The sequence below is a fragment of the Ictalurus punctatus genome, chromosome 28, assembly GCF_001660625.3.
Source record: "Ictalurus punctatus breed USDA103 chromosome 28, Coco_2.0, whole genome shotgun sequence".
NCBI classification, from domain to species: domain Eukaryota; kingdom Metazoa; phylum Chordata; class Actinopteri; order Siluriformes; family Ictaluridae; genus Ictalurus; species Ictalurus punctatus.
Genome location: NC_030443.2, coordinates 6,176,146 through 6,192,310, shown reverse-complemented (window position 1 = coordinate 6,192,310; position 16,165 = coordinate 6,176,146). Strand labels below are relative to the sequence as shown.

Sequence of the window (16,165 nt, the reverse complement as noted above, 5' to 3'; positions counted from 1 at the left end):
TTTTACTCACTGCACTGTCGGATGTAGCCTACAATTCTAATATGGCTGTGAAGGACGTCAGTGGACCCTGCTCCATGTGATATTTTTACCGTACAATTCTACATTCCGCCGTTATGTTGACTATGTTATTAAAATAGATGTATTAAAATGGAGAATGTTATCACACGTGATTTGTCGCACGCACATATACATCAACACAACATTCAGTCAGTGCATGGAGTGCGCGTGGCAGTGTAGCGAAAAGATCCTCCTATTATTCTGTATTGTATTAAATTACAAAAATAAATAAATAAATACATCACCTCTCAGACGGGAGGCGGTTCCCATCATTCACTTAAAGGAGTCGGCTCAGAGCCGACACATCACTATTAGCCGCTACAGTGTCATGCAGAGCACTTTATCTTTCCTTATGCTCTGCTCATATGATGATCATGTAACTTGGAACTCGTATAGACATTTACACACCTTGTTTTCCTGCTCAGCATCATAGGATGTTAGTGTTTCAATTTTAACCCCTTTACTGTGGTTATATATCCATTTTCCCCCTTACTGACTGTGTGAGCAGTGCTCAAGTGAGGTGCACCTGAATGAACCAACAAATCCAGTTACACACGGCTTACACTAAAACCTCTCTCGTACAACTATCACTTTATTTTACACGCCTGAGCACCTCAGAAACGAAACGTTTGTTTTGTCTGCAGTGATACAGTTTAGACTCGCATGTTAAGCGACAACGCTGAAGTTTATTATCTAAAATGCATTGCGCTTTGACTTCCGGCTTGTGGACGGCGAACCAACCAGCTTCGACTCGCGTCGCGTCCACATGTGAAGTAAATGTCAACACTATAACCTCTAGACGTGTCAAGGTTCCGAAAGAAATGCCATGTAAATAGATGTGCTCGACTCTTTGTTTTCTTTCTTTCTTTCTTTCTTTCTTTCTTTCTTTTGAAGGTTAACTACTCTGTCTCTGAAGGACACGGAATGGACTGGTTTTGTCCGCGGTGTCGCACGGATCAAATGTCTCGTAGCATGACTAGAACTCAACTTCTTGTCATTTTCTGGGTAAGTGACTTCCAAACATATTTAGCATGACGTTTAAGTGTAGGTCAAAAATGAAAGCTGCGTTTTGTTGTTAACTTTGCTCTCCATTTCTTATGAATGAAACGTAAAAAAGAAAAAAGAAAAAAAAAAGAGGAGTTGTTAGTGCATTTTTTGCACTGCTCTGTAGAGACACTGTTTGCTCTGTAGACACACTGTTTGCTCTGTAGAGGAACTGTGCTGTTCTGTACAGAGATGTGTTGTGGATTTTTATTTTTACCACCTTTAAAACACTCACTTGGCTTTAAGCTCACAAAGAAAGAGGGATTGAAAATGATTACAAAAAGGCATTTGTGTTTCTTTTTAAAATTGGTTTTAGCATTAAAAAACAACCTCAATAGAAACCATAACAGAAATTCTAATGGTTTCCACTGTAAATACTATTACAACCCATCAGCTAACCATTACTTTTACCATCACTGATCCTTAATGCTACCCACTAGACATAACATGCCACCAATACAAGGCAACAAGTTAGCAGTAGAGACCCACAGGGACCATTAAAACTAATAAAATTCCCATTTTACATTTTGCATTAAAACCTATACAATTCCCATTATAGCCATTAAAACCATTACAAAAAAGGTTTCTGTTAATTTTTTTCAGCAGGGAGGGTTTACAAATTCCACTAAACATATACATAATATGGTGAAAATTTTGTGAACACTTGACCGTCACAGCCATGTGATTGTTGAACATCTCATTCCAGATTTTGTCCCCCTTTTGCTGTTATAATAACCTCCACTTTTCTGCAAAGGCTTTCCACTAGATTGTGGAGCATGGCTGTGAGGATTGCCACAAAGAGCATTAATGATGTTGAGCAAGGAAATGTTCCAGTTCATCTATAAGGTGTTCAGTGGGGTTGAGGCCAGGGCTTTGTGCAGGTCACTTCGACTGTTCCACTCCGACTTTGACAAACCATGTCTTCATGGATCTTGCTTTGTACCGGGGCATTGTAATGCTGGATAATTTTTGGGCCTCTTAGATCCAGTGATGGGAAATTGTAATGTTACAGCATATGAAGACATCCTCCACTCTGGTAGGCGCTACAGAGCACTCTTTGCACCAGCACAACTAGGCCACAGGCAATCTCCATCATGAACAATTAATACAGACACTAATCTTCCCTAAAGTGCAGTTGTTGGGCTATAATGTAATATGCTACTCCTACTTTGTAAACCACATTTACTGGTTGGCACATGGAATAATGATAATGAGTCTTTATTGTCACATATACATTAGAGCACAGTGAAATTATTTTCTTTGCATACCCCAGCATGCCAGGAAGCTGGGGTCAGAGCTGGGGTCAGCCATGATACAGCGCCCCTGGAGCGGAGAGGGTTAAGGGCTTTGCTCAAGGACCCAACAGTGGCACCTTCCGATCAGTAACCCAGAGCCTTACCCGTCGTCCTTGATCTTTGCCAACATGCCTAACAACCAGAGTCATACAGACCTTCCCAGTGAGTAAGGCTGTGACAAGCCCCACTGTCATTGTTAATGCAAGCTTAGGGCCACCTGTTCCACATGGCATAGGTCAGCTGTTACCCTTTTACCGCGGAATGTCTCCTTTTACCCCGGAATGTCTCCTTTTACCCCGGAATGTCTCCTGGTGGCTGATAAGTAGCAGGGACGTCTCCACCACCTGCAACTAGACCCCAGGTTAGGTGTTACTACCCCAACACTTCTATTTCTCCTCGCCCAGATCCAAAAGCTACTATTGTCAGCAGCTACAGCCAGGTCTTTCAGGGCCTATCATTGGTTTGCTCCAGTTACTACCATATTCCTCCGGAGGCAAACAGTTGATGTTCCAAAAAAGTCACGGCATCCTACTTCTACTGGCTAGATGGTGAATCCCCAGCCAGCCTCGTTGCACTCTGTGACGAGATCTGAGTACTTCAGTCTCCTCCTCTCAAAGGCAGCTTCTACTCCTTCGTCCTATGGGACATTTAGCTCTATGAGGAGCACTGTCTTAGTGCCACTGGACCACATCACTATATCAGGGTGGAGACTTGTGTCCGATTAACTTTCTGGTGTACATATGAAAATGATCCCAGATCTGAGAACCTTTCTTTGTGTCTATGATGACTGAGAGAGTTACTGCAACAGCTGCTCACTTTATGGCATGGGAAAGAGGAACCTGCTTGTTTGGATTGAAATCACATCAGATCAAAAAATGACTTCTCAGTGATGGTCAGGTGTCTGGACTGGACAATGGAGCAATGGAAGAAGGCAGCCTGGTCTGATGAATCACATTTTCACTTACGTCATGTGGATGGCCGAATGCGTGTGCGTCACTTACCTGGGGAAGATCTGGCACCAGGATGCATTATGAGAAGAAGGCAAGCTGGATTAGGAAGTGTGATGCTCTGGACAATGTTCTGCTGGGAAACCTTAGGTCCTGGCTTTCATGTGGATGTTACTTTGACATGTATTACCAACCTAAACATTGCTGCAGACCAAGTACACCCCTTCATGGCACTGGTATTCCCAAATAGCATTGGCTTCTTTCAGCAGGTTAATGCACCTTGCCACACTACAAAAATTGTTCAGGAATGTTTTGAGGAACATGACCAAGTGTTCAAGGTGTTTACTTGTTCTCCAAATATCCCAGATCTCAATCCCATCTAACGTCCATGGGATGTGTTAGACAAACAAGCCTGATCCATGGAGGCCCCACCTTACAACTCGGAGGACTTAAAGGATCTGCTGCAAACATCTTGGTGCCAGATATCACAGCACACCTTCAAAGGTCTTGTGAAGTCAATGCCTCGACAGGTCAGAGCTGTTTTAGCAGCACAAGGGGGACCTACACAGTATTAGGCAGGTGGTTTGGCTGATCAGTGTAGTGTTGTGGACTACAGTTCTCTATGTAAAACAAAATAGCAGGAAGCAGAAGAGAGAAATGTTCCCTATGAACCTAACAGCTGTTTTTCTTTTCTTTTTTTTTTTTTTTTTACCATAAACAAAGCCATAAACACCATAACAACTGGTTGCTGCAACTAAAGTAGGATATTTGAATAAATTAATAAATAATGTTCTTTGATGACTTTCTGTGTCCTGAATAATGTCTTTGATAATTTGTTTTAGACACTGATCCTGACCATGATGCTGTACCCAATGTTGTCAATGTTGGCTGTTCAGATGTACACGGCCCTGAGCAGCAGTTACGTCGCTGGACATCATTCTGTATTGCTCATCAACTGTCCTACTGAGCAAACTGCTAAAGATATTGGCAGGTGCATACACTTTCACACATTATCAAATACTGAGATCCTGTTTATAGAATGTCATGTTGTACCTTTTTAATGTTGTCGCAAAATGAAAAACTTCATTAGCATTGTTCGAAAGCCATTTTAATGTGTATGTACACCAGCAACTTTAAGAAACATTAATTTGTTAACAAATGTTCATATTGCATTATGGTTTGGGAAAGCCTTTTCAAATGTAAAAAAAAAACAACAAAAAAAAACAACTTTGTGATACTAGCGGTCTGTATCACAAATATATTTCTTAGAATTCTATATCTAAGAAATATAAATCCCTAAAAACAATTTAATTATAAAAGCTACAAAAACATGTATAACCATGTGGACATATCAGATTGCATAATGATTGACAGGGGTGTCTCCCAGGAACTGTAAACAGCTCATGAAGCACTAGTGCTAGATGCTGGTAGTACTAGAAAGGCATGTAGGAACAGCAAATTGGGGGTTTCAGAATGCAATTGTTTTTACATGCGAGACATGCATTCAGTATTGAGTGGTGTGTTAGGGTATTTCTGTCAGCACTGTGCTCACTTGGCGTAATCAAGTATGTTTGTGTGTTTTTTGCACTAGCTAGTTTAAAAAATTACATTACTCTATAGAGCATGCACAAGCAATGTGCATTTTGCACTAAAATGAGTTTTACTACCTTCTCATTGAACTGCCTACTATCATGTGGCACCAAGCACTATTAGCCATATAGGGTCATGATTATTGGTTTTGGATTGGTACTTTGGTAGCCTTGATGTCACCTTTACCAAATATAGTCCTGCCAAACTCGAATCAGCCAAAGAAAAAGCACAGTATCTATTAAACCAGTAAGAAGCTAATCATGAAAATGAGTTGCCATCTGCTTTAAGCAGCCTACATAACTCAGATTGAAAACAAATGTGACCACAGGAATAAAAATTGAATTGTAAACCATTATCCAATTTATATTGTATCATTATGCTCATTCTCAGAATGACTGGCATTGTTTCCGTTGTTGATCTTATTAGTGTAGGCCATGTGCAAGGGTGTGTACAGATGTACGGATCATGATGTTATATGAGGGTATATGATGTGTGCATGCAATTCTTTTACATTGTTGGTATTATGGGTCTTTTGTTGTTCGATTATTTACTAATTTTAACATGGTAAGATGATATGGTGTTTAGGATGTTGTCACCGCAGCATACAAATTAGGGGTGTGCAGTGTGTTTGTGTGTGAGTGTGAGGGAGAACACTGGTGTCTTTGACTTGACATGCAGTTGTATGCCAGTATTTGGAAGACATTTAGAATTGGTAAATACACACTCTACTCAGACTCATGCACTGTAATCAATCACAGTGTTCACACAGCGAATAAACTAAAAGGAATTTAGCTTATTTCCTTCATTTGGCAGAAGCAAATTTGGAAAAGAATTAAAGCAAACTCGCAGTTAAGTTTCTGCCTGTTTGCTAAGGAATGTCATATCACAGCAAACCAGTGACTCCATTTCCCAGAATGCACCGCAGACTACAAACATAGCCGACGACTACAACTCCCAAACACACACACAGACATGTTCACTTTCTCCAAAATACTAATTAGACACACCTGTTCCCAATCACACTCACATCACGCTTTAAAAGAACCTGCTCACACATTTGCGAAGTAAATGCTCAGTTGCCTTAGTCTCTATCGTTATCAAGCCTTTCTACTGTGTTATTTCTGGTTTTGATTCTGCTTTGTCCTTGACTGTGATTATCTGCCTTACCTGCTCTAGTCTGTTTGCCTGATCATTTGGACTTTAATATCTCATTAAAGATGCAATACCTGCATTTGCTTCCATCTCAGCCTCCATTACATGACAAGGAACCTTTTTCAAACAGTGGTGATTGTAAAAGTAACTGAAGAATGTACTGTATATACTGTTCTGTATTAACCATTTATTTAATAATTAGGCTAAATATACTTTAATTGCATTAACCAGTTTATAATTACATGTACAGTGGGGGAAATAAGTATTGAACGTGTCAACATTTTTTTCAGTAAATTTCCAATGCGGTTATTCACATGAAATTTTCACCAGACATCAGTATTACCGGTAACTCAAGAATTCAACATTAAAGTACATAAAGTTGTGTGTAATAAAGTGGAGTGATGGGAAAAAGTATTGAACATGCTAAGAAAAAGCGGTTCTCCAAGGCAAGGTAAGGCAAGGAACCAGCTGAAATCTATAAATAGTTAGAAAGTAATTATACCTCCTATCTGTGCAAATTAATATCAGTTGGGTTAGTAAATTGATGGTCTATAAAACGGCTTTTCGTTACCAAGGACTCACACAAGAAACATCTCATGATGGGTAAAAGCAAAAAGCTCTCCCAAGACCTTCGCAGCGTTATTGTTGCAAAGCATATTGATGGAATCAGATACAGACGTATTTCAAAACTTCTGAATCTTCCAGTAAGCACCACTGGGGTCATTATCTGCAAGTGGAAGCAACATCACTCCATCATCAACCGGCCACGCACAGGAGATCCTTGCAAGATTTCTGACCAGGGAGTCAGACTCCATTACTAAAGAAAGGGCATGTCGAAGCTCGTTTAAAGTTTGCTACAACTCATTTGGACAAGAATATGAAATACTGGGAGAGTGTAGTCTGGTCAGAGCAAAATGTAACTTGTCAGAGCAAAATGGGCCAAAATCACACCTGAGTACTGCGGCCAATTAATTTCTTCATACAGGAAGCATCTTGAAGCGGTCATTACAAACAAAGGCTTCACCATTAAGCATTAAATAAATTTCAGATAGTGTGTTCAATACTTTTTTCCTGTCATTCCTCTTTATTACACATAACTTCATTTATGGACTTTAATGCTTGGCTTTCTTGAGGTAATATGTAAGTCTGATGAAAATTTCATGTGAGTAGCCTCATTGGAAATATATTTACTGAAAAAAAAAATGTTGACCCGTTCAATAGTCATTTCCCCCACTGTAAATTCATTGGATTATTTACCAGCAATGAAATCAACGAAATAATGTCAAAACAACAGTTCAGTGAAAACAGTCAATGAGTGAAACTGTCACACAAAACACATGGAAAAACAGAAGTGAGGTATCTGAATACTTCATGATGGAATTGTTGAATTACAGTATTATACATTTGCTTTATTAGGGTCTTCATAAGTTCATAGCGTGAGTAGCACAGGAAGGCAACATTAAACACAGTTAAATTATCATAAATTATCACGGTCCATTATCATAAGACAGGCAAACAGGCAAGGGTCATAACCAGGAAACATGTAACTCTAAAAAGAGGCACTAACAAGGCTTAGAAACACATGATAACATTTGATAAGACTTGGCAACAAAACAAAAAACAAACAAACAACCGAGTATATACAGCCAAACTAATCATTGAGCTAACACATACTATAGCAGCGGAACACAACAGAGGAAGAAATCAATGACAAGTCAGGGGTGAAGACAGGTGCCAAACACAAGCACATGGTTTTTGTCGCCATGGCAACCATGACTGGACATGGAAAGATTTCGAGACAGTTTTTTTTAGCCGTTTAATATTTGTTAAATATAAATAAATATCACTGTTACATATTTATATAAATTTGTATGATGTAATATGACTGTTGCAAGACTTCTTCCATTGACTCGTGAAACTCAAGAACGAAATGCAACTGGTGGGGGTAGCCTTGCCGCATCACAGTTCCAGGGTCCCACGGTTTGTTCATGAGCTTGAGGTACTGTCTGTACGGAGTTTCACATGTTCTCGTTGTGTCCGTCTGGGTTCTCTGGTTTCCTCTCACATTCCAAAAACATGCCTGTGGGAGGACTGGAGACTCCTAAGTTACCTAAAGTGAGTGTATGTGTGCATGGTGCCCTGTGGTGCCATATGGTGGACTTGCATTCCGTCCAGAGTGTATTCCCGTGATCAGGATTAGAGTGGTTATTAAAGATGAGTGAATGAATTAATAATGATAATAATAATCTTTCTTTCTCAGACACATTATGGAGAAAAGGATGGCAGCATGTGTCAATATTCTCCCCCGCACATCCACCATGTAAGAACAGATTTTTTGAATACACTTTTTTCTATAAACCCACACACACCATAATTGTAATAACCTAACTGCCTAACCAGCCCAGTAACACTTCACTGCAATAAATGACAAGTGTGATCAAATATAAGATTATTCAACTTATTTCCAGGCATTTATTTATTTAATTTGCAAAATTTATGCTTTACATTGTCTTATTCTATTGGTAGATATTTTTAAAGCAACAAAATTGCTTAAAATATTATTTCAAGGTTGAAATTATTTTTAAATGCCAATAAAAAAAGTTTAATAATGCTGTGTTATAGTTGTTTTGGTGTATGTTAATTAATGACGAGCCGTTGAATTGTTGGAAATTATTCATTATACCGCGAGGTGGTAATGCATCTTGGTTTACATCTCAGGTGTACATTCTTTTCTAATAATTCATCGGACCGGAGTCAATTATTACGCTTATACCACAGTTACCTTACCTCAAGACATTGTTCAGATGTTTTATTTCAAGATATTTGTCAGGTTATTGTCCTTAAAACGCTCTTGTGTGTGGAACTAATTTATTACACATCCCATCTCAAACCTCCGTTGCTAATACCAAAATGTAATTTTACAGCTAGTAACGGAGGATTGAACCATTGACATTCAGTTATTGGGGGGAGAGAGAGAGAGAGAGAGAGAGGTTTTTTTATTTCCTGTTTCAAGATGGTAATATAACAATAGAATAAATAAATAAATATCGTTAGGCCTACTTGTTCATAGGGTTTTCATATTTCTTTACTTCATAAAATATAATAGATGAATAAATAAATATTATTACTTGTTCACCAGCATTTCTCTCTCATTACTGCAATCACACGTGTTCTGTCATGCTCTCTTGCTTTTTTCTTTTACACTCTCTCTCTCGCTTGCTCTCTGTCTCTCTAAAATAACTGCATATCGATAGCGCAAGCCTCCACTTTGCCTTGTGGCCTCATTACCACCTCGGGTGCTCATTATTTTTCTAATAATTCAACAGCGCGTCGTCAGTTATTCCTTACTTATTTCTGGAAGATCGAAATTTTCTGTCATTTTGTTTGTTGTTGTCTGTGTTGTGGTGGACAGTATGCTAACTTTTCCGTTATTTCAGTTAACTTGGTGATATGATCTGGAACTGTAATGTGGTTGAGACCTGACTGGAATTACTTTAGCTGTGAAAAATAATTGCACACCTCAGAATGCGTGTCATCCAATCCGGATCGAGAATTCAACAGTGCTGTGGTATAATAGGAAATATTAGACAACGTTGACTCTATTGTGTGTGTGTGTGTGTGTGTGTATGTAATATATATATATATATATATATATATATATATATATATATATATATATATATATATATATATATATATATATATATAATATTCACCTAAGATATTTTCACTTTCTAAGATATATATAATTTGCTATAACAAAGTTAAAGGGGACTTAATGTTAAATTGGTTAGAGACCTTTATTATTTCATTTCAGTTGGTGAGCTTGTTGTATTCTCTGCAGTGAAATTGTCATGCGCTACCAGAATTTTAAGTTGTACTCCTAGCTATTGCGTTTGATAACATCAATGCATGCTCAGTATTTTTGCTAAGTATAATTATTCTGCTGGAAATCAAACTTGCCACTATAAAAAAAAAAATAATTCAGCTTTTAGACTGCATACAAGCTATAATAATGGTAAGACTCCACGCTGACTGAAAGAGCAGCAGGTAAAACAGGTTTCTTAAAGTATGGTGGAGGCTGTAGTTCATCAATTTAAACTGCACTTAAATGAAACCCCTGCAAAATGTGGTTTAAAAGCCTGTGTGAAAACAGCATTATGCAATCAATGTTTAACAGGTAAGGGCAGGTGTAAAAACTGCTTTTAGAAGTGTCCTGCAATGTTTAAAGGTTGGGATGATATTAAACAAAAATGAAGAATAATACTAAATCAACTCGTAAAGATACTGATACAGGTTGGCAGGTGGAGTTATGCAAGTAAGCATATATAAAAGATTTTAGTTTAAGCATTTGCATGCGTAAAGGGAAGTGATGCTCTATTTTTTTTTTATATTTCTTTTTCAGCCCCATCCAGTCATTTGATGTATTTTGTTGCCCCTAGCCAGTTCAGGTATTTCATGTGTTCCATCTCAAGCACACCTGATGCAACTAAAGAAGCCCTTGATTATTTGCATCATGTGTGCTTGAGACAACACCTGTTTTGCATATTTGTGCAGTTGTGAGGGATTCTATTCAGGGGGTTGAATAATTTAGAAACTGGAGAAATCCTTATAAGTTGCATTTTCAGTTGAATTTGGGGAAACCGCTTGAAGCATTCATTGTATTTAACTATTTCACTTGCTTTTGTTTTATTTGTTCATTGCAAACAGCTGAAAGTCTGGAAATTTTGATTGCATCTGTATAGTCGAAAAGTGCTAATTGTGTTAATGGGAACTTCAGTATGAGCAGAAGAGTCATTTATGAATTAATTATAGTTTTAACTTAAAGTCTATCAAGCAGAAGTTATTGACGGTTCAATGATGGAGACTTGAGTACAAACAGTTCAACATCCACAGCTATCTTTATGGTTTCTATGTTTTACCATCCACATTAATCTCATGGTGATTTTTAGTCTGTCCATACGGTGCCATCCTTAGCAGCAGACAGAAGTAGGGTATCAGGATCATTGGTCAGGATCACTGGTAGCTCAGGTGTATCATGTGGAGAGAGAGAGGGAAGGGGGGTGTAGGGGTGTGTGTTCCTTTTTCTTTTTTCTTTTTTTTTCTGCTTCATTAATTTAATTATAAAACTTAGAAGCACAGCCAATTATCAAAATAAGCTATATGGCCAGAAGTGATGTGGACACCCCACCTGATTACGGAGTTCATTTTTTTTTAGCCGCACCCATTGCTAACAGGTGCATACAATCAAGCACAGAGCCATGTGATCAATCCATTTCTGCCCTGCTAGATCTAGATCTGATCAACTGTAAGTGCTATTATTGTAATATGGAAACATCTAGGAGCAAGAACTGCTGAGCCACGAAGCAGTAGATGACCCAAACTGACAGAGCGGGGTCGCCAAGTGCTGAAGTGTATAGCACATAAAAATCACCGTTCCAACAGTTCCCTACTGCTGATGAAAGCAACATCAGCAGAAGAACTGTGCATCAGGTGCTTCATGAATGGATTTCCATGGCTGAGCTGCTGCACACAAGCCTAAGATCTCTATGTGCAATGACAAACACTATCACATCTACTGCAGTGGTATAAAGTATGCTGTGTGAACTGGATTCTGGAGCAGTGGAAATGTGTTCTCTGGAGTGATGAATCATACTTCACTATCTGGCAGTCTGATAGGCAAATCTACTGACCGGAATGCATAGTGCCAACAGTAAAGTTTGGTGCAGGAGGGATAGTGGTTTGAGGCTTTTTTCAGGGTTTGGGCTAGACACCTTGTTCCACTGAATGGTAATGTTAATTTAGCATAACAAAGATATTTTAGGCAATTATATGCTTCTAACATTGTGGCAACAGTACATATTAATGGAATGGGATGTTCAACATCTCATAAGAGGTGATGGCCAGGTGTCCACATACCTTTGGTTATATAGTGTTTTCTGTAGGTTATCCATTACATATACAGTATACAGGAGTGCTTCAGTTAATGTTCATCCAAAACATCAGAATAGGGAAATAATGTGAAGTTAGTTTCTTTAACCTTGGCATGGTTGTTGGTGCCAGATGGGCTGTTTAAGTATTTCAGAAACTGCTGATCATCTGGGATTTTCATGCACAACAATCTCTAGAGTTTACACATAATGGTGTGGAAAAAAAACAACATCTTGTAAGCAGTAGTTCTGTGGGTGGAAATGCAGGTGATTAGAAAAATCAGAGAACAAGGGGCAGAATGGTTTGAGCTGAGAGGAAGGCTGTGGTAAGTCAAAAAACATTCTTTACATGAACACATTAACAAGGCATTACCGCCAACAGAACTGCCAATCATTCTGTTCTTTAGAGATTACTGTGTGTGAAAATCCAAGGAGTTTATCCAAGGAGGATAACATTGTTATCTGTTTAGTCTGCCAAATATCTTTATCTGTATTCATGGGCATGGCCTAAATCAGAACCTTTAAAAAAATATTAAATAGGAGCCCTATAGCTATACCACCAGAACCACTGGAAAACACTGAAAAAACCTCGGGGTAGAAATGCATGTCAGCATGGAGTGTGAATTCTGTCTCTAACAGTTTCTAAACCTCAGGTATTGTATATCACTCAAATTCATTATTGGTCTCAAATTAAATATGCTAATTTAAATCACTGCAACCCCTAAGATATGGGTGAGAATATGTGGTTATCTGACCATCACACCCATATCTGCCCATTCCAAAACCATGGGCATTAACACAGAGTTGGTCTCTCCTTTGCTGTTGTAAGGGCCCCCACTTCTCTGGGAAGGCTTACCACTAGATTTTGGAAGGTGGCTGTGGGGTTTTGTGCTAATTCAGCCACAAGAACTTCAGTCAAGTGATGATAGGTGAGGAGGCCTAAGGCACTGTTGGCATACCAATTTATCCCAAAGGTGTTCAGTGGGGTTGAGGTTGGGGCTTGGGCCACATACCTGCAGTGTATATATGTTGGAAGCATGCAATTGTCTAGAATGTCTTTGCATGCTGTAACATTAAAAATATCCTTCACTGGAATTAAGGGGCCCAAACATGTTTGAATATGACTGTCCCCCTGTGCACATAGTGAGATCCATGAAGACATGGTTTGCCAAATTTGGTATGGAAAAACGTGAGCTGCCTAGATAGAGCCCTGACCTCAACTCCACCAAACAACTTTGGAATTAATTGGTACACTGACTGGGCCCCAGGCCTTTTTGCCTGACATCAGTGCCTGACCTCACTAATTCCCTTGTGGCTGAATGAGAAAATCCCCACAGGACATGCTCCAGAAGTCTTCCAAGAAGATAGGAGATTACTGCAGCAGCAAGGGGAGACTAAATCTAGACTAGGATGATCAGAAAGCACATATGAGTGTTATGATAAGGTGTCCACAAAGTTTTGGTTATGTAGTGTATGTGTATGTACACACACGGCCTATGTATGTATAAACACAGCTATAGCAAACAGATTATGATGCGTGTATTTATTTATGACAGTCACAAAAACGAAGCTTTTCTGCACAAATTAGCACAAATGGCACACAAATGATTGAGACTATTTGGAGTGAATTTGGAGCGTGTGTGGGGGCTGAGTGACCCCAGAATGACCTATAAATATTCTTTTAATATCTTCAGAACCGAAGCAGCACAAACAAAATTTTTCTACGGCACAAACCAGCACAGAGCACAAACTATTGAGACCATTTTGCCAACATTTTGCATTAGGTGGGGGCCAACTTCATGCAGGTTGTATGTATGTGTGTATGTATACCTGTGTTTGTGCGTGTGTGTGTGTGTGTGTGTGTATATATATATATATATATATATATATATATATATATATATATATATATATATATATATATATATATATATATATATATATAACTAAATATTATTTGTGTTTATAAGGTTCTACTGGAAAGGGGAGATTCAAGATGCTTCCGAAATCCTCCTGGTTAGTAGACTTCCTCAATAAGTTTTTTAAGCTTTGTTATAAATTGTGATGATCGCATGAAGGTTCCACTGCCCTGAATATAAAACAAGATAATGTCAGTGGTCATTCAAAATTATGTAGAAATGGAAAATTATCACAAATATATCTGCATTTGTGTTTCTTAGCTGGTGAGGACCAGAACTTCTATGATTCAGCAACTCACTGATTTTGTAAAGTAAGTGAATTTCCTTTTAATTAAAAGCATTTACATATACATATACTAACTACTAAATTTGTATCAAGAATTCAAAAAGATTAATGTAATTTCAATTTCTCATGCCAGTCTGTGTCTTTTCATGCCTCTAGCGCCATACATCCATACCAAACTCCAGAAATCCTCAGTTTTCCCATTCAAGATGGAAGTCACTCCTACTTGAAATGGATAGATGATGCAGTTCCTGATGTATAACCCAATCAATATTCATCGCCAAATGAAAGTACATTCCTGCTGGTTGGAGAATGTTCAGATCTGATTTTTATAGGCGGTACTATATCCTGGATAAATCCTGGATTTTTGGTCAAGGCAGCAAGGACTGATCATAATTAATTAATTAATTAAGCCACAAGATGAATGCCTCACTAAATGGATGAGTGGATGCAGAGTAATGGTAAAGGTGTTACCAAATCTTTGTGAGATCACAGGTTCAAATCCTGACAATGTCATAGCCATGTGTGGCCATGAAAGGAAGCTTAATAGGCTCTGTTCATTCAAGCATGCTTAACTGCTCAGTGATTTTGCATAAGCAGCAGTTTGAAAAGATGTGGCAGTTTCATGTGTTCTTGAAGGAAGCATATAAGCATTTTTCCTCACCAGCTGGGAGATGTTCTGTAAGAACTACCTAGTGGAAAGGGATTTACCCTGACTAAATTGGGAGAAACTTGAAAATGAGGAGAGGGGATTAAAGGACATAGGATCTTAATCAGATATATCGATTACTTCAAGGACCAGAGTTTATATGGAAATAAATTAAGACCTGCACTTACTTAAAGTGAGCTTGTAATCATAGGAGATAAGTGTGTGGTCAACTTTCTCGTTTAAACTGTAGGTTAACTAGTGTAAACTTTTCTGTTGAGTAGATCACACTGAATTAACAAAAGCATATACAAATACAGAGAAACAAACCAAATGTAACTAGTTATCCACTATCCAGCTACCGTTATCTCTTTAGTTAAAGCAACTTCATGTTTGGGTAACAGTACAATTCCATAGATACATCTGATGGCTGTCATTCACTAGTTTCCCAAGAGAACAAATAAATGTCTTATCTATTCAGCAAGAATAATGATCGAATTTCATCACTTCCAAATCCATTTATATATATATATATATATATATATATATATATATATATATATATATATATATATATATATATATATATATATATATATATATATATATCACAAAGTAGTTTTATACTGTAATAATAATTATAAGAAAAATCCAGTAATTGGTTTTCAGAGTTTTATTTTCGTTTGGGTGTTTTCTGAATATAAAGGCAGGGGCACTGTTTCAGCACATGTCAAGGCCTTTAACACAGTCGTGTAGTGAACATATGACACTCTAAAATGTTATTACTATTGGCTGAGATTCCCTTTAATTCCTCTCACCTTTGTACACATGTCGGAAGATTTGTAGACTATCTATGTAACAGCTTGTGACTATGGTCAGAGCTACAGGTTAGGCTATCCTCCAAACCTGGTGATAATCTCTTAAAACCAACTAAGTGGTACTAACATCGTAATTAGAGCTCTCAGGGTTATTATGATGAGTGAGAAGGGCATGAGTGTGTTGGAGTGGATTGCTCACTTAATCCATGCTCATAATGCTGAGCCATAAACGTGGTGGAGTGGTTTGCCCTTGCAGTTCCACTCTTATAATGCTAAGGGAAGTACCCTAGGCATCTCTTAGCAGCCTTTAATGGCATCAACCTTGGGTTGCTGGCTGGGGCTTCAGTGCCTTGTAGCTGACCTGTTGCATTCAGGAATCTTCAGCAACGCACAAAGTTTCCAAATTCATTCTCTTTTCACTCACCGGATTATCTAGCCACAGTGGCCTACTGTATAGCCAACCTGGGGCTGAATTTGGGGAGAC

The 16,165-nt window shown here is 38.3% G+C and overlaps 1 protein-coding gene across 3 annotated transcripts; it reads left to right on the top strand.

Annotated features, from left to right (window-relative positions):
* The first annotated feature begins 353 nt into the window (after positions 1-353).
* On the top strand, positions 354-15,398 carry zgc:63972 (protein CutA homolog). Of its 3 annotated transcripts, none has more exons than XM_017460775.3 (8): positions 354-830; positions 952-1,062; positions 4,186-4,334; positions 8,346-8,405; positions 13,710-13,799; positions 13,986-14,031; positions 14,196-14,245; positions 14,377-15,398. In XM_017460775.3, the coding sequence occupies exons 1-8, from the start codon at positions 756-758 to the stop codon at positions 14,477-14,479; spliced, it is 684 nt and encodes a 227-aa protein (XP_017316264.1). In that variant the 5' UTR covers positions 354-755; the 3' UTR covers positions 14,480-15,398. The 3 variants fall into 3 exon arrangements, with proteins under 3 accessions (XP_017316264.1, XP_053533160.1, XP_017316266.1); XM_017460777.3 differs by having other exon boundaries at positions 765-885; positions 974-1,062; XM_053677185.1 differs by lacking the exon at positions 13,710-13,799.
* Positions 15,399-16,165: the final 767 nt, after the last annotated feature.